Raw genomic sequence first — 19,624 nt, 5'->3', positions numbered from 1 at the left:
TCTATAAGGGTCTTAAACATGTTAAAAAATGATTTGATGAAACCTTTATTAAGTCAGATGCCAGTTGAAGAAATTACTTTATTAATCTGCCTTTTTTAGAAAACTTTAGGACACCTGGAATGTGTGTTTAACTACTGTGTGGAGTGTTTGTGAATGTTTTTTGTCAAGCAAAGCAAGTGTGAACATGTAAAAACCCTCTCTTGGTACTTTTTTTTTGGAAGTGGTTTGCCAGCGTCTAAAAGTATATATGCATATCGACACGTTAGTGCTGTGGTTTTAAGTTTTTAGGTCATAGCCCCAAAATGGATTGTACATCTGTTCTAATAGGGTCACAGAGAGTGAAAAAACACAGAATGCAAAGAATAAAATGCTGTTAAACCTATAACCTATGGAAGCATATGGGTAGCATTATTCAATTTGGAATGTAATATGCAAAATGACAATGCAATATGTAAAATGGCAATGCATTTCTGTATTTACATTTACATTTTCCAATACATTTTTGCAACGTATGGTGCAAAATGAAAATGAAAAATAAATTACATAATTTTCATTTGCCATTTCACACACTAGTTTTAATCTGTAAAATGAATACTAATTTTAACGCTTTATAAGTTGCAAAATTAAAATGAAAATGTATTACAGAAATGATTAGATATGTATAACATGTTCAAGCAAAAACTGTGGCAAAATTATCATTTAAATGATATTTTTCTTAATTGCATTAACACTCACAGTCAAGACACTTACGATTGCATTTTCATTCAATGTCCCGCAATTAATGTAGCAAAATTCAATGTGCACATTGAAAATGCATTCCGAGCCGATCACGTCTCCACCCTCTCGCGCCACGTCAATCACTGCATGAACAAGGCGGGGCTTGCAGAAGGTCGAGAGACTCAAGACTCGAGAGGATTCAAGTGAGAGAACATGGACAAGACAGTTGGCCACTTGATGTGCAGTGTAAAATCTGGGTCCTGAAGCACTACTACTAGTTAAGATGTTGAGTGTTAGCACTCGAGTAACAGTTTTTCTTTGAGAGGCTGGCCTGGGGTCACCCGAGCACGACCACTGAGACTCGGCAGCTGATAAAGCAATAATGACAGGAGGCAAAACAGTGAACAAAACCTAGTCTTCAGACTAATCCGTAATGTTGTAGAAGCTTTTGAAGATCACAGAGCTCTGGACTGGACACACACACACACACACATGAGGAGTGGTGCTGTTCTGTTTTGCCGAGGGACACAGATGGAATTGGATTGGATTTGAAGAGTATCATGGAGGTCATTAATGGGGTGATCCGGACTAGCTTAAGTATCTACCACAAATAGAAACAGAGTCAAAGCTTTAGATTTAAAATATTTGGGCCTAGATTTAAGATTTATGTATTTAAATTTCATATCAGATTTCCGTCCATTTGGGAAAGAAATGTAAACTAATAAACGTAATGTGATGCATATATGTAAAGAAAATTTTTTGCACAAATTGGCATAGGTTATTATTAACTCTTTGCATAGGTTTGGTTTTTTATGTAAATAATCACATTTTAAAAATGCATTTATTCAAAAAGCCTAAAATCAGCAAAAATCTATTTATTGTGAAAACAATACATTTTATTTAGGTAAAAACTATGTAAATGTTCATTCATCCATCCATCCATCCATCCATCCATCTATCTATCTATTAGTTAAAAAATAGGTTTATTTATGATAAATACATAAACTTGGATATTTTGTATTTTAAATCACATTTAGTATATTACAGAAATCATACCTGATTTTTATCTGTTTTATTTATGTATGACTGATAAAATGGCATTGTAGTAGTTCGTGGGAGGAAAGGAAGAGGACAAAGGGGTTGGCTGAACTGCTGACGTATTTATTAACTCAAAAAGTAACAAACTTTATAAACACCAAATGGTGACTTTTACTCTGACATCAACACAGACGTGTTCGCACAACACTTCCGGTTTACTCGTTCCGGTTTCGGTTTCCATTTCCCGTCAGCAGTCCGTCTCTCTCTCGACTGCTTCTGTCTCTCCTGGCGTTTTATACTCTCTGCGCCAATTACTGAAACGAGAAACAGGTGCTGATAGTTTTTGCCCAAACCACTCAATTACCGCTCGTCTCCTGATTCTCTCTCCCGCTGCAGACTTCGCTAAACCATGCCCCCCCTGCCACATACCCCCACCGCCCGTCTCAGCCCGGGGAGCCATCCGGCCTGCAGCCCCCCCCCCCCCCCCCCATTTCTGGAGAGGAAGTCGGCCACCGCCATCTGAACACCCGGCCTGTGGATCACCTTGAACTTAAAAGGCTGAACGCGAGTGATCCGCGCGTTGGTATCCTTCATGCGGTGGAGCCACTGCAGCGGAGCGTGGTCTGAACAGAGGGTGAACTCCCGTCCCAGGAGATAATAGCGGAGGGTGAGGATGGCCCATCTGATGGCAAGGCACTTTTCTCTATGGTGCTGTACTTAGCCTCTCTCTTCGAGAGCTTCCAGCTAATGTACAGCACCGGCTGTTCCTTCCCCTCTATCTCCTGGGACAGGACTGCCCCCAGCCCCCTGTCCGACACGTCTGTCTGCAACAGAAAAGGGAGAGAAAAATCAGGAGAGTGTAACAACGGCCCGCCACACAGAGCAGCCTTGACCTGGGTAAAGGCCTGCTGACACGGCTCTGTCCACTGGACCGTATCTGGCACCTCCTTTATAGTAAGGTCAGTCAAAGGGCTGGTGAGGTCCGAATAATTAGGAATAAACCGTCCATAATATCCCGCCAGCCCCAAGAACTGCCTTACCTCCTTTTTGGTCTTGGGACGTGGGCAGGTCGCAATAGCGGCTGTCTTATCAATTTGGGGACGCACCTGTCCATGCCCCAAGTGGAAGCCCAGATACCTTACTTCCACACGCCCAATCGCACACTTCTTTGGGTTGGCCGTGAGCCCCGCTCCCCTCAGTGACCTCAGGACAGCCCTCAGATGCTGCATATGCCGCTGCCAATCATTACTAAATATAATGATATCATGCAGGTAGGCAGCCGCATATGCAGCATGGGGCCGCAGAATCTTATCCATGAGGCGCTGAAAGGTAGCTGGTGCCCCGAACAAGCCAAACGGAAGGGTAACAAACTGGTGTAATCCAAACGGCGTTGTGAAAGCTGTCTTTTCTCTGGATAATGGAGACAAGGGGATCTGCCAATAGCCCTTTGTTAAGTCCAATGTCGAATAAAAACGAGCCGTGCCTAGCCGATCAAGCAACTCGTCAACCCGCGGCATTGGATACGCGTCAAATTTCGACACAGCATTCACCTTGCGGTAATCCACACAGAACCGGACTGAGCCGTCCGTTTTCGGAACTAAAACTATCGGCTCGCCCAGTTACTATTGGATTCTTCTATTACCCCCATGTCAAGCATAGCGCCTAATTCAGCCTGAACTACTTTTTTCTTGTGCTCAGGTAAGCGATACGGCCGGCTGCGAACTACCACGCCCGGCTTGGTCTCGATATGGTGCTGAATCAGGTTAGTACGGCCCGGTAGGGGCGAGAAGACGTCGGCAAACTCTGCCTGTAATTTCGTTAAATCAGTGAGTTGGGACGGTGAGAGGTGATGTCCACCTGGAGCCAGGGCGAGGGATTGTGGTTTGATATTCGCCTCTGGTCCGAGATCACCCCCCCCCCCCAATCACTGTTGCCAACATCACTGATTCCACCTCATTCCATTTTTTTAGGAGGTTGAGGTGATAGATCTGACGGGACCCATTCCTATCGGACCGTATTACCTCATAATCGAGATCTCCGACTTGTCGTGCGACCTCAAATGGTCCCTGCCACTTAGCCATTAATTTAGAGCTCAACATTGGGAGTAATACAAGTACTTTCTCTCCCGGTGCAAATTTGTGTAATCTAATTCCCCTGTTATACAGCTGGCTCTGGTGGTCCTGGGCTTGTAACAAATTCTCCATTGATAGCCGCAACCTGTGGAGTTTTGTTCTCAAGTCCAGCACATACTGAATTTCGTTTTTGCCCTGAGATGGCCCCCTCCTTCCAAGTTTCTCTCAGTACATCCAGCACCCCTCGGCTGGTGTCCATAGAGAAGCTCAAAGGGGGAAAACCCCGTTGAGGCTTGTGGGACCCCGTTGCACAGCGAATAACAAGGGCTCTAGCCACCTATCCCAATTTTTGGTGTCTTCATGAACGAACTTACGGATCATGGATTTAAGTGTGCGATTAAACCGTTAGACTAGACATCGGTTTGTGGGTGATAGACGCTAGTTCAAATTGATTTAATGCCCAACAATCCGTACAGTTCGCGTAGCGTACGTGACATAAACGCCGTGCCCTGATCGGTGAGGATTTCTTTTGGAACCCCCACCCGGGAGATAAGACGAAACAGGGCATCCGCAACACTTTTAGCGGAAATGTTGCGGAGGGCCACTGCTTCAGGATATCGTGTTGCATAATCAACTATGACTAATGCAAAGCGATGTCCTCGTGCCGATCGCTCTAATGGCCTGATGAGGTCCATACCAATTCTCTCGAAGGGGACCTGCATTAAGGGAAGAGGGCGCAAAGGCGCTTTTGGGGCGGCCGGTGGGTTCACCAACTGACATTCCGGACAAGACGCGCACCACCTGCGCACATTGTCATGAATGCCCGGCCAAAAGAAATGGGTCATGAGGCGATTCAGTGTTGCTGCCTGTCCCAAATGGCCCGCCATAGGATTAGAATGAGCCGCATGGAAAAGCATTTCCCTGCGGCTCTTCGGAATTATCAATGGGGTTGTATTCAATTTTGTCCGAGCGTCTTGGGACACTAGATACAACCGGTCTTTTAAAATGGCAAAATACGGATAGGTGAGCGGGAGGGCAGGTTGGAGAGGCTGGCCATCGATGGAGCGGACCTGTTGGAATGCATGTTTTAATGTCTCATCCTGAGACTGCTCCAGAGGAAAGTCATCACGCTCCGAGAGAATCAGTCTACCGATTTCGTTCGGTTCCTCTGAAGCAGAACCCAGCGGTCCTGGCTCAGTTTCTCCCACCTGTACCCGCACGGTCTCCTTCCGTGCCTTATTTCCCCAAGAGGCATCCGCACATAACGACCCCAATAAAACCGTAAACGCGGGCCAATTCGTTCCCAAAATTATTGGATGCCGGAGGTGGGGACTAACCGCCACCTCTACACTATGCTTTTGTCCACGGAATTTAATAATAATTGGGACAATCGGATACTCCACCACATCCCCGTGTACGCACCGCACCTTAACCACGCAGCTTGTATCCAATGCCCCCGGTTGAATCAGGCTTTGATGGATCGAGGTTTGGTTACAGGGAGAGGGACAGGGCGAGAGAGAGAAGGGGGAGAGAGAGAAGGAGAGAGAGAGTTAGAGGGCAGGGGTTCGCCGACCCCTGGGCATGCCACCATGTGGTCCTCCGCCAGAGGGTAGCCGAGCGATGAACTGCTCCAGCACCACCAGGTCGATGACATGCTCCACGTCACTTCACTCGGCCAGTAGCCAATTGCGGCAGGAGTCCCGGAGCTGTTGGGACATCGCGAAGGGCCGACCGGCTTCGCCCAAGTCCAGGGACCGGAAGCGCTGGCGATGTTGCTCGGGCGACCGGCCGACCCTCTGGATGATGGCCCTCTTCAGGTCGTCGAAGACCAGGAGGTTCGCCACCGGAAGTTGTTGTGCGGCCACCTGGCCTTCGCCGGAGAGCAGGGGGATGAGGCGCACCGGCCACTGCTCGCGGGGCCACCCGCACGCCTCCGCCGACTTCTGGAAGAGCTCCAGAAACGCCTCCGGATCGTCCTGGGGCCCCATCCTGTGCAACGGCAGGTGCATGGGTGCGGCGGACGGCCCGGCGGCCTCGGCACGAACCTCCCGATTGATCCAGCTCCGGAACCTCTCGCGGTCCTCCTGCTGGGCCTGGACGATTGCTTGGAAGCGCCTCTCCTGTTCTGTCCTCAAGTCCAGCAGGGCCTGGTGTTGTTCGCTGTGCAGGACCGCGAGGGAGGCGATGATGTCCGCAAGCGGCGTGGAGGACGGGCTTTGCATGGCGGCGGTCCTTCTTCCTCCCGGGTTTCGGCACCAGTGTAGTAGTTCGTGGGAGGAAAGGAAGAGGACAAAGGGGTCGGCTGGACTGCTGACGTATTTATTAACTCAAAAAGTAACAAACTTTATAAACACCAAATAGTGACTTTTACTCTGACATCAACACAGACGCGTTCGCACAACACTTCCGGTTTACTCGTTCCGGTTTCGGTTTCCAGTTCCCGTCAGCAGTCCGTCTCTCTCTCGACTGCTTCTGTCTCTCCTGGCATTTTATACTCTCTCCACGCCAATTGCTGAAACGAAAAACAGGTGCCGATAGTTTTTGCCCAAACCACTCACTTACCACTTGTCTCCTGATTCTCTCTCCCGCTGCACACTTCGCTAAACCACGCCCCCCCCCTGCCACAGGCATCACTAAATTTATTAGGTTAAAACTGTGCAATCCAAGACTGTGTGTGTGTGTGTGTGTGTGTGTTTGAAACCTTACAATAAAGTCCCATTTGTTAATTTAAATGAATACATTAACTAAAATGAATTAACAATAAACAATAAGCAATACATTCAATACAGTAGGCCTACTTAACAATCAAAAATCTCTGTTAATGTTAAGGTACAGCTAATTTATTGTTAGATTATTATTTCAAATTCATTCAATTATATAAAAAAATTTAATAATGTTTTAACAAATGTCAGTGTAGTAATACTGACTAAGATTATTTAAATGCTTTAGAAGTTTTTTTTTCATTGCTAGTTCATGTTAACAAATGCAGTTAACTAATGCTAACAAATGGAATCTTATTGTAAAGTGTTAAAGGAAATTCATATTAAAAAATAACTAGGTTTCTCCAAACTTGATGGACTGAAACTGTATGAAAGAACAACCTTCAAGCAGCAGTTTTCCTCTGGGGGAAAAATATGAAGCATCAAACAGAAAAATGAGAGAATAGTTGTTTCAGGAAACAGAAACTAAAGCAAAAAATATCCAAATGTCAGTGTTAAGACAGGATTTGTAGAGTTCCACAGAACAGCTGTGTGTTAAAGGAGGCTGGCTGGATGCCTTGCGTCATTCCTGCTTAACATCAGTGATACACACACACACACACACACACACCGGGTACTGAGACACCCGACCAGAGACGTGCTGGAAACATAAGAGCTAGTGAGGCACACAGGAGTCAGACAAAGACAGCAGCTCAAAGGCCATCATGATGGTCTTTCAATCAGGTCATACCACAATGAAAAATAAAGCCATCACAGCTCTGAATCTGCCTGTGCTCATTACTGCCTGGCAGCACTGCGTGCAACTGCGTAATAATGAATACTGCAGACAGTCATTTGCATTCAGTGCACACACAGCCCAAAATTAACACCCACCAAATGCTAGTAAAAACTGGCTGTTGATGTTACTCACCAGCTGGCTGGTAACTTTATTTGGAACGGCAATTTCACATCATTTTCAAACAATACAAACAATGAAACAATTGCCGTGATCCTGAAGTCCTCTAAAGTCCTCTTCAAACGCAAAATAATGGTCAGATGTTTATATAGGATGACTAAAGGTTTTTCTCCATGTGTTATGTAATATTCCTCACATGAAATCACTAAATATGAAATCAAAATGTTCTATTGTCATGTTCATGAAAATAAAATTGTGTTGCTATTTAAATAGTAGCCTATAGACTTATTTTATGTTGCATTGATTTCGTCGCATTTTTACTGGCTGGTCAGTAAACGTTGGTCGTAGCAACAAACACACTGCGCGATGATCACGCTGAATTCCTAACACTGTCAGAAAATGATCATAGGCTATCTTTGGTCGCAGGACCGTGACAACAGACGTCTTTGAAACTCTCTCACTGTTTGACATAGGAGCACCGATTAGGAGCCACGATCACAGAAATCACTACGATTTTCGCAATGCCAATCTTTTGTCTGGGACAGCCCAAAATCATGCAGCGCAGCCCGGGTTTAAAAATAACACTGAGCAGATCGATTGGTGAATGGGTACTTTGATGTCATTGTCATTGTGATGTCACACCAATTGTTTGGGGTGTTCTGTCATTAAAATATACGTCATTTAACCCTACCAATCATGTTGTGAACGGAAGACTATGGGTTTTATGTTCGCTGTCAAAAATTACAGTGTGAACGCTAAGCAGACCAGCAGTGTTGATTTGATTAACAGAAATAACAGCAACTTTAGATTTAGTTTTAGTCATAGTCTTTGGACTAAATTTTTTGTCGACTTAATCATAAGACTTTGTCAACTAAATCTACATTAGATTTAGTCACCTAATATCTGGAGAAAGCATATGGAAAATATGAATGATTTGAACATGCAATGTAGACAAAGATTTAATGCTTTGACACATAACATGCCTTTATCTCAAAATTAAATAAAGACACTTCTCATAAAGAAACAAGTACATGATACTCTTTTGAAATACCAATGGTTATATAATGTGCATTCTTTATAACAACTTTATAACATGCTTCATTCTTTCAAGAAGACATACATTTTATATATAAATTAAAATTAGATTAATCCTTTCAAGAGCAGTGAGTGATTTTCTTGTTGATCATAAACAATAAGGACACAGACAACAGAAATTATATTAATCTGCTCTCCCTTTAAAACTGAATGCACACGGATTCAATATACTGGTACTCACTTCCATATTCTCCCAACAGTTGACATTCACTTTAGACGTAACTGAGTTTGGGTGAAAACTCTTTAAAACGGACAATTTGAGATCATTTGTGTGTATTACTCTGTTAAGACATAAGAGAGAACTGAATTCAGTAATAGTGCACTGTTTGAGAGATGCTTTTCTGTCTGCGCTCAGAAAACCTGACTGAACATAGGGAATGTTTTGTGTACATGTAGTTTCAGGTTAAAAATGTTTATGTAAATTTAAAGCGTTCAGTCTGATCTAATTAATGAATAATGAATCATAAAAATATTTGCATGCAGATACTCACTGACCTGCAGTGTTGCAGCCACAATATAAAATGCTTAATGCTGGTTTCATGGCCTGTAGATAGTATTTTATGCTGGTAAAAGTTTGTCCACCATTGGCAAGTGTGGAAGATGCTTCATGTTGGATCCTCAGGGAATGTTTCTGCCTCTTTTATTCTTTGTTTCTGTATTGAATGTACTGTAAGAAAAACAGACATGTCCTTTTCTTTCTGCCAGCTCATGTTTAGGATTGAAAGTGCTGAGTCATTATGCATTCCAGATGTACACTGCAGTGTGTGTGTGTGTGTGTGTGTTTGTGTGTGCTATCTAATCTCTTTATGTAAAATCTGCTCCACCGCTGAACAGTCAGAGAGAGGGAATTAGCGTTCAATGGTCTTGATTTTGAAAAGGGATCTTTTGTACACAAAAATCAGATGTGTCCTTTGAAAGAAGCGACAAGCGACTGAAATCATTGACAATGGGGAATTGACAGAAGACATAAAGAATAATAGTGTGCTTAGAGAGGAATAAAGCCTTTCTTACACTGTTTCTCTCATAGTACTCCAGCTGTCTGTTTTGGGTATTAGATCGAGGGATTTAAAAACATCTGTAGCATTCAGCAAGGGATGGATCACAGATTACTCACTTTCTATCAATTTAATGTGTCCTTAGTGGATAAATATCTTCTTTTTTTTTTTTTTACTGATCCCAAACTGAATTGTAGTGCATATAACTGAATGTGGATGAAATGAAACACACATTATCCCTCTCATGTATGTAGGGATATGCTGTTCTAATGTTGTGAATTATTCTTATTCTGTTCAGTTGGATTGACAGTTTTCCCAGATAGAGACTCTGAACTACTGAGTAACTAAAATGGTTTGCCGTCATCCTGCTCTGGGTTTATATCCCTAAGCATCGGTCTTCATCCTGGTATGTTTCAGTACTGGATTCATTTTTTATTTTATTTATTTGTCAGTTTTTGTTTGGGACCGTACACAGATCCAAATGTAGGCCTAGTGTATGAGGGTTTGCTGAGTATGCACACTTACTCCACCTGTGTTTATCTAAACCGGCATGTCTCTGACAGCTCACTAAAACACACACTCAGTCACGTGCCTCCCTTCTGTGTTTATATGTGTGTGTGTGTGTGTGTGTGTGTGTGTGCTGGCTTTGTTTTCTCTCTCCCGCTCTTATGTCACCTCTGTAGTGTCCCGTGGTTTGATGTTTTTATCTCACAGGGTCTTTCAGACGACTTTGAAGTTTACCTGCAGTCCATTAATCATATATACACATTCTCTGTCTCCTTTACCCTCTCACACATGCAGCTAGAAGTTGTATTTTAAAGAAATAGCTTGCCAAAAAAAAAAAAAAAAACATTTTGTCATTGTTTGTTGCTTGGGTCATTTTCATGTTGTTCTCACCCAATATTACTTTCATTTCTTAGTGAAATACACAAAATTAAATGTTATGCAGAATGGCTAAGCAATAAAAATGTATGGTGATTTTTACATTCAAACTCAAAAATCAGACACAGTATCCCTAATCTTCTGAAGTCATACAGTGGTTTTGTGTGAGAAACAGTCTGAAATTGAAGATGTATACTTACAATTTTCTTCTTTACCAGAGCTCACATTTTGGGGAAAACTATTTTAATGTAATTTTATTAATAAGATTCGGGAGGAGCGCGTCAGATACTTAGCCTAACCAACACAGGTGGACCATAATCAAGTAATCAATCCCATAGTATAAATATCGCTGACTTACCTCTATCCATTGACGGTTTATCAGCATCCCTCCTCCACCCCATCTCCTCACTTCAAGTTCACTTTATAAATAGACGGGGAAGGGGGGGTACTCTAGGTTCGGGCCATTCCCGAGCTCGGAGCCCTTCCCCGGACAGCACGCCAAATACGCATTCCATACCTCAGCTAATTATATGTAAGCGTGAACTATTGAATTCATTTTTCAACAGAAATGCATAGTTATGCAGCTTTATATATCAACTTCTCAACAGTTTCAATCACTAATGTGAGTTTGGATGGGACTGTCTGTTGGTTCAAAATATGGAAGGAGGTCTGTGAGTGCAGAAAGGGCTATAGGAATATATGCCCTAATGGTGCAGAAATCACTGCACTCTTCTGAACAACATCTGGAGCAATCAAAGCCAACCCAATATGCTTATGATGACATTTCTGCGAAATGAGATTACTTTGTTTTTGCATGTTGCATGCAACTTTTTCAAAGTGAAATGTTCATTGAGTGGTGCTAAAAGTGTTCATTTAAAAAAATTAAATGAAAGTGAATCTGGCAACATTTTCTTACACTGGTTATTGTACTTATCATTCAGAAATGAAAATACTTGCAAGTGGTTCTAATAAGTTGATGCCCTATTGCTTTTGAAAAATAAAAAAACATACCACCTATTAGGGCTGCACGATGTGTCGTTTAAAGGGATAGTTCACCCAAAAATCAAAATTATGTCATTAATAACTCACCCTCATGTCGTTCCAAACCCGTAAGACCTCCGTTTATCTTCGGAACATAGTTTAAGATATTTTAGATTTAGTCAGAGAGCTCTCAGTCCCTCCATTGAAACTGTGTATATGGTATACTGTCCCTGTCCAGAAAGGTAAGAAAAACATCATCAAAGTAGTCCATGGACATCAATATTTTGAAGCATCGAAAACACATTTTGGTCCAAAAATAGCAAAAACTACGACTTTATTCAGCATTGTCTTCTCTTCCGTGTCTGTTGTGAGAGAGTTCAAAACAAAGCAGTTTGTCTTATCTGGTTCGTGAACAAATCATTCGATGTAACCGGATCTTTTTGAACCAGTTCACCAAATCGAACTGAATCGTTTTAAACGGTTTGCGTCTCCAATACGCATTAATTCACAAATGACTTAAGCTGTTAATTAGTTTAATGTGGCTGACACTCCCTCTGAGTTAAAACAAACCAATATCCCGGAGTAATTCATTTACTCAAACAGTACACTGAATGAACTGCTGTGAAGAGAGAGATGAACACCGAGCCGAGCCAGATAATGATTCGTTCACGAGTCAAGAACCGGTTGCATCGGTTTTCGGATCACCAGTAGTTCTATCTGACAGTTTGATTCAATAAATCAGTTGAAGAAAATGGTTCACCGGTTCTTTTGCGCTCAACGTAATGGCGTCGTTGGCGATGATTGCAAGCCTTCGGTTTACGCACTCATAACATTAGCACAGAATCAGTTCAGAATCAATCACCAAAAGAATCAGTTCGGTTCAGACGCTCTGTGTGTCGGTCTGCTTCACGCTGAATCACACATGCACAGTATCATCAGCTCCTCGGTTCTCGAATCGGACGCGTCTGACAGAAACGGTTCTTGACTCGAGAACGAGTAAGTCTTTTGTTCGTTATCTGGCTCGGCTCGGTGTTCATCTTCAGTTCTCTTTTCACAGCAGTTCAGTCAGTGTACTGTTTGAGTACATTAATTACTCCGGGATATTGGTTTGTTTGAACTCAGAGGAAGTGTCAGCCACATTAAAAAAGTTAACAGCTTAAGTCATTTGTGGATTAATGCTTATTGGAGACGCGAACCGTTTAAAACGATTCAGTTCGATTTGGTGAACTGGTTCAAAAAGATCCGGTTACATCGAATGATTCATTCGCGAACCGGATATGACAAACTGCTTTGTTTTGAACTCTCTCACAACAGACATGGAAGAGAAGACAATGCTGAATAAAGTCGTAGTTTTTGCTAGTTTTGGACCAAAATGTATTTTCTATGCTTCAAAAAAATTCTAACTGACCCTCTGATGTCACATGGACTACTTTGATGATGTTTTTCTTACCTTTCTGGACATGGACAGTATACCATACACACAGTTTCAATGGAGGGACTAAGAGCTCTCGGACTAAATCTAGAATATATTAAACTGTGTTCCAAAAATAAACTGAGGTTTTACGGATTTGGAACAACATGAGGGTAAGTTATTAGCAAATTGGGCGAACTAACCCTTTAAGCATTAATATCGCGATGTACGAATCCACGATAGTCACATCGCAGGATGTGCGAGGTAGGCTGACGTAGTTGATCTGTTATTCATTAACCATACGGGCAAGCTGCTCCCTGGCCTTGACGAATGTGATTCGCGGATTAATTGCACAGCTTAACCATCATAGAGTGAAACTTTATCATTTGCATGTGTTTTTAAGTCCTGTCAGTTTAACAGGGCAGAGAGAGAGAGAGAGAGCGCGAGAGAGAGAGAGTGAGCACGAGAGAGAGAGCGCGAGAGAGAGAGAGAGAGAGAGAGAGAGAGAGAGAGAGAGAGAGAGAGAGAGTGAGCACGAGAGAGAGAGTGTGCGCGAGAGAGAAAGAGAGAGAGATCGAACGAGCGAGCAAGCCCCGGCCGCACGCTCACCGTCTTCAAACAACACGAGTGCTGTCTTGCTTTCTCTCCCTCGTGCATATTAATCAACTGACACGATGGTGTCGATGTTTAAATCATTTAAAATGAGAATGTAAGTGTGCTCACCCCATTTTTGTTTGTAAGAAAAAATTAGATTTCATATCGCAAGATATATCGCAGAAAAATAAAATATTGTAATGTCATTTTTTCCCAATATCGTGCAGCCCTACCACCTATGCTAAACCCTGCCCTAAACCTAACCAATAGTGTTAACAAAAGCAAACAAGGCATAAAAACGCATTTGATGAAGCAACCATAACATTTTAGCTTACTTCTACAAGTTCTACAGTGCTGTACCATTTGAGCTAATGAGTTTACAAGTTTACTTCATCCAAAATCCATACATATGGAGTTGCCTATGTTTTTGTATTAGGTTAAAAATCATGTACTATGGTAAAGCTGTTTTGATGTCATAAGATGGTATGTGGGACAGTAGAGGCATGTGTTTTTTTTCCCTAATGAGCCTGTGTTATATATCGATTATGAAATTGCATAAAGATATACTTAAGCCCTTCTTAAGTGGGTCAAAAAAACAAGTTCAACAATTGCATTAAATATGAATTAACTATAATAATTTTTTTATAATACATTTAATTTTATATAATACATTTAATTGTAAATACCTTGCAATTTATTGTCCTAAAACATTACATTAAGTTCACACTTAAGTATGTTTTTTTAAAGTATGTTATTTCTGTAATCTGTGCTCTTTTTAAAAAGTATGCTAAAGCGTACTTCTTTTTCACAAGAGAATGTAAGGCCATCTTTAGTCCCCAATCTGTGCATATCGTTACTGTCATATTGAACTAATAACCTATATGCCAGATGACTAGTTAGCTAACTACCTGTCTTCTGCTCTTTAATACAACTCTTTTTACATCAATAGCTCTGTTTGTCATAGAAACTCACAAAACACTATGGAAGATGAGGTCAGAAAATATGAATCTCAGCTGTCCGTTACAAACCCATCATCTGACTGTACTTTATAAAACTAGCCACTGCTCTTTTCAGAGCCACACGCCTAGGAAAACTTTGCTGTTGCACCGGGAGCTGCGGCCAAGCATCAAAGCTAGAACAAATGTCATCAGTGTGCATCTGGATGGAGTATTTTTTTGCCAGAAAAACACTCACTCGCCATCACTGTTGTCCCCAACAAATTTTTATTGTTATTTTTTCATTTAAACAGAAAGTTAGTTACCATCTTGCAAAAACGTAGATTTATTGGCATTAACTGATAAGTTATAGTAAACATGCTAGAAGACCCCACTCAAATACATTTATCAAATGGATGAAACAAGAACTTTACAAGCATTGTAAAATGCATGTGCAGAGTTTAGCTGATGCTAATAAATTTAATGATAAACTGATCAATTGAATCAGGTTTGAAACCTAAAAAAAAAAAAACCTTCCTAAAGAAATTACACATGTTAAAGCATGGGTACTGTGTACAAAAACTTGTATCTTTGTTTTTGAAATTGACTGATAAAATCAAGAGACAGAAGGGGATTTTCTTTTTACTGCACAAAGCAATCTGGTGATCTGCATGTTCTGACTATATAAGGCTGTAGTACAAACCAGATTTTAAACTACAGCCAATATCCTGAAACCTGTTATGTGAAATTGTTAAAAAAATTCAGGTGATTTTATAGCTGTTTGACACTTAAATACAGTTGTTTAAAGACTGATCACTGAGCGTGTTCACACTTGAGTAAATAATTTAAATTAAAACACATTGCTTTGGGTCAAAGACTCCAGTGAGCTGCTCTGATAAATGAGTGCACTCTTATTTGTGCTGGGCCTGCTGTCATAATGTGCTGTCAAATGGGATGCTTTGCAACTAGGCTGAGCCCTACTTTCTTTATGTGTACATATGTGTGATTAGCGATTAATTATGCATATTTTGGTTATGAGTGGAATTCAATTGTCTTTCCAAAGACTGGAGATATATTCCGGGCTAGAATCTAGAAGAAGAAGAATGGGTCAAGATCCACATTCAAATGACTAGAAATGAAATGAATGTGTCTTGTAATCCACTGACAGGTAGAGGGAGTCTCACCTTCATGAGAACCTACATTGTTTTGTTGAAATGCCAAATGTTTTTGCAAAGTGTTTTCCTGTTTTCTTGAACTTTCTTGAACATTGACCTTCAGATAAATGTATGGCACAAACTAACTGCACACACACACACATAAGGCTTACATACACATATATTCCATGTATTCAAGTATTTCTTTAAGACAACATCAAAGTGCATTTGGCTTCTGAAATGTGACATAGTATGAAAAGTTAAAGTTGCATTGACATTTTGGACAGGCAAACAGGCAAAAGTCCTATTTTCTTCATAAACTGTAAAAAGCCACATACGAACTATACAGTTTCAGCAGTTAGAACCACATTTCAGTACAGTGGATCCATTATAATTTCAGAACAGAATTCACTCTTGAGATGACTGACACTCTGGAAACCATCCTTTTTTATTATAACATGCACTGATGAATCTGTACAATAAGAATAGGGAATTTTATTAAAGGCATAGGTCACCCAAAAATACAATTGTTTACATTATTTTCTAAACCTGCATGCTGTTTTTTTTTTGTTTTTTTTGTGATCAATGCAATTTCAGCTTATTATTTTTGTCTAATGCAAGTTTTCTAAGACAAAATGTTAACCTGAGGGAGGGCAATTAATAAAAAACACGACCAAAATTGATTTAAGTAGTTTAACACAAAATACTAACTACTCCTATTGTCATTAATACTATTTTTAAATAAATTAATTAAAAAAGCCTCAGTAAATTCATTTTGGTCAACAAAATTCTGAAGAAAAAAATACCGCAAGATCCTGATGTGACTGAATGATATTTTTGCTTCTTTTTTTTCTTTTCTTTTTTTTTTATTGAAAAACATCAACATACAGGTTTGGACATGATGGCGAATAAATGATGACAGAGCATTCATTTTAGAAGAGGAAATGATATGATCTTAAATCTCAAGTCGTCTGGTGGCAGTAGTTAGTCTGTGATGGACTGTGGTTTGGTTAATGTGTGCCCGAGCTCTTCTCGCCCTCACTGAGTGTTAATGAGTGAGAGCTGATAAATGACAAGCCATATCCTACTGTGATAGTATGGTCCATCGCATCTGTTTCTTTATCTCTCTTTCTCTCTCTGTCGCTCAGCTGGGAGGAGGATGTGGGTGATACATGAGAGCGACTCTCTTCGGTCTCCTGTGAGACTAGACAGACGCCACTGGTCCATTGTCCTTAGATGGTGATTAGAACACGACCAGCCTTGGAACCGCTGCACATATATTAATCATTTAGACTCAAACTCACTGCAGAGTGCAGTATGATTGGCTAATATCCCTGTCAATGGGATAATGCACCTCTCACGCTCACAACAGGTTGGTAAATCAGTCTAAATGGGTCAGACTGCTGTAAATGGATATGTTAATCACAGAGCACAGATAATATGTCTAAATTAACTTGAAATTACTGACGATCTCTGAGTATAAATGAAAATAAATGAAAATTCTGTCATTAATTAATCACCCTCTTGTCGTTCCAAACCCATAAGACACAAATTAAGATATTTTAGATGAAATCCGAGAGCTTTCTGACCTTCAGTGCTAATGAAATTTTCCAGAAAGGTAGTCAGGACATTGTTAAAATAGTCCATGTGACATCAGTGGTTCAACCTTAATTTTATTAAGCTACAAGAAAAAAAAAAAAAAACGTAACTCAACAATTTATACTCTTCCGTGTCAGTCTTCGAGGCACATTTACAAAGGTAACGCGACGCATGGTTATTGGAAGCAATACAAAAATAAACTTTAAGGTTTTAAAATGTTCCTATAATTACGCATGTTGTTCATGATTTTGATCGCTAATTGTTTAGGTTTGTTCTCCTTCATCTTCTCTTCTAGCTATTTTTTGCTCTGTGCCGCAGTGCCGCCCTGTTCTGTTTCTTTTTCTGCTGGTAAAATAGCAAGAGCTTTCAAAAAACATATACAATGGCTTTATTAATAACAGGAGATGACCGTTGGCCTGCCAGTTTGGCACAACTTGTGTTGTCGGAGCACAGCCTCTCTCCTTCTCTTTCTCTCAGGGCTGAGAAGTGTGACTGCAGCAGAGAGATACACTGACATAAGGGAATACTCAGGAGTGATCACAGTTCTTATTCCCCACAGAGAGAAGGAAAAGACGAGAGAGAAAGAGTGCCGTTTCTCCCCTGTGGCCTTGTTTCCTTTCCTAGTGAGAGCATTTGATATTTCTTCAATATGGTGCCTTTGTCACAGTCGTGTCCCCCGGTTTATTGATCACTGCCTCTGCAAGGCCCCTCATAACACACAGACACATGTACACACACAGCTAATGGATTAGTTTGCTCAGAAATGAAATATTTGTATTTAATCTGACATAATGTGGTGAGAAAATAATAACAAAGTAATTTTTTGACAGTTCCCTTATATAAGGTCGGGCCTTCTCATGCGTCTAGAAGAGACTGGTGTTTTATCTTAGGACATGTAGTTATATCAGGTAGTAGGGACATTTTCTGCATGCTGTTCTTTAGTTTTTGTTGTTTACTCGTTGTTTACTGACAAATACAGCAACATGGTTCTCTATATATGGTAACAAATCCTGTTTCACACAGGTATGTTTGTGATGATTAATAGTGTTTTCAGCATCTGTCGTCTCAATATGTGTGGATAAAAACTATTGTCATATTATATACACACAGAAGCTAAATGATATTAACCATAACCTTTCAAAGTAATAATAGTATTTATTATTTATTTGGGGGGGGGGGGGGGGTATTTATACATGTACAGTATACATGTTATGAGATGCTGGACCTTATTTGTCAAAAACAGAAATGCTTGTGATGTTTTCAGCATCTGTCGTCTCAATATGTGAGGACATGAACATATAAGAACATGAGCATTTCGTGTTTCATTTGATAAAACTCTATATTGTCATATTATATACACACAGAAACTGAATGTTCTTCGTGATAAAAGATAAAAGTTTGGTTAAAGAAATTAATTTCAAAACACATATATTTATAAGTGTTTTGAGGTGCAGCACCCTATTTGTCAAAAACAGAAATGTTTTGTTGTAAATTATCTTAATTTAATTACGTTGCAAGAGAATGACTAAATATTCTTAACATTTCATCAGACACCATTTTGATGATAATTTTGTTCTTGGATCACTGAACAGAATCCAGAAAAAATAACTCAGAAAATACAGAATTTCAGAAAAAAAAAAATAATAATAATTTAATGGGGCCCAAAATTTTTTTTTACAATAATATTTTGTCCATATCACCCAGGCTTACTTCATCTCATTTGACTCATTAGTAACCAATAAAATAAGCTTTTAGTTTTTTACATTAATTGAGATGAACTAAAAATGAACAATATTTAGAAAGCATGAATTATTTCTTTGTTGATCTCAGTTAATCTCAGCATTTACTAATACGTTTTAATACATGCTGTAAAATATGTTCAGTTGGCTAATACTTTAACTAATATTAACAAAAGAGGTCTTCTTGTAAAGTGTAACTGAACCACTCTCTAAAAAGCACCATTTAGCACCTGAATGAATGAATGAATTTGTGAGTGAGAATGTTAAGTAATATTCTATTTAAATTCTATTCTTTAAAAAACTTGCTCCTTTTAGACTTGCACTCAATTCATTTACTTGTTTTCTCTAAAACAAAACTAAAATTAGCTTGCTCTATTCTTTTTCTATTCTGTTTTATTTTTATTTATTATGTACAGCAATTGCATATTGCTCTTTTGTTGCTTTTGATTGCTTCTATAGTTCACATCTGTAAGTCGCTTTGAATAAAAGTGTCTGCCAAATTACTAAATGTAAGTGTAACGTAATGTAATGTAATATATTAAACAATGGTTGAAAATGTTGTCAAACTTCAGTTTGTGCATTCATGTGTGTCTTTGCAGCAGGAAGCTGTGAGAATGAGGAGCGCGTGTTTCGTGAACGCATGCGTCCCAGGAAGAGGCAGGGGGCCGTCCGGAGGAGGGTGCATCAAGTCAACGGACACAAGTTCATGGCCACCTACCTGAGACAGCCCACCTACTGCTCGCACTGCCGCGACTTCATCTGGTGAGTCCCGCAGCGGCCGTCGGATGGTATTTGTA

At 40.4% G+C, this 19,624-nt stretch overlaps 1 protein-coding gene across 1 annotated transcript in view; it reads left to right on the top strand.

Annotated features, from left to right (window-relative positions):
- Positions 1-19,624, top strand: part of prkceb (protein kinase C, epsilon b) — a 133,438-nt gene that overhangs the window by 65,033 nt on the left and 48,781 nt on the right. The window contains exon 3 of the mRNA XM_059566705.1: positions 19,427-19,589. Within this exon, the coding sequence (XP_059422688.1) occupies positions 19,427-19,589 (163 nt within the window). The remainder of the gene's footprint in view (positions 1-19,426; positions 19,590-19,624) is intronic.

Source organism: Carassius carassius, chromosome 14, assembly GCF_963082965.1.
Source record: "Carassius carassius chromosome 14, fCarCar2.1, whole genome shotgun sequence".
Lineage (NCBI taxonomy): Eukaryota > Metazoa > Chordata > Actinopteri > Cypriniformes > Cyprinidae > Carassius > Carassius carassius.
Note: the sequence above shows the minus strand (reverse complement) of the source record. Positions and strands in the feature narration are given on the sequence as shown.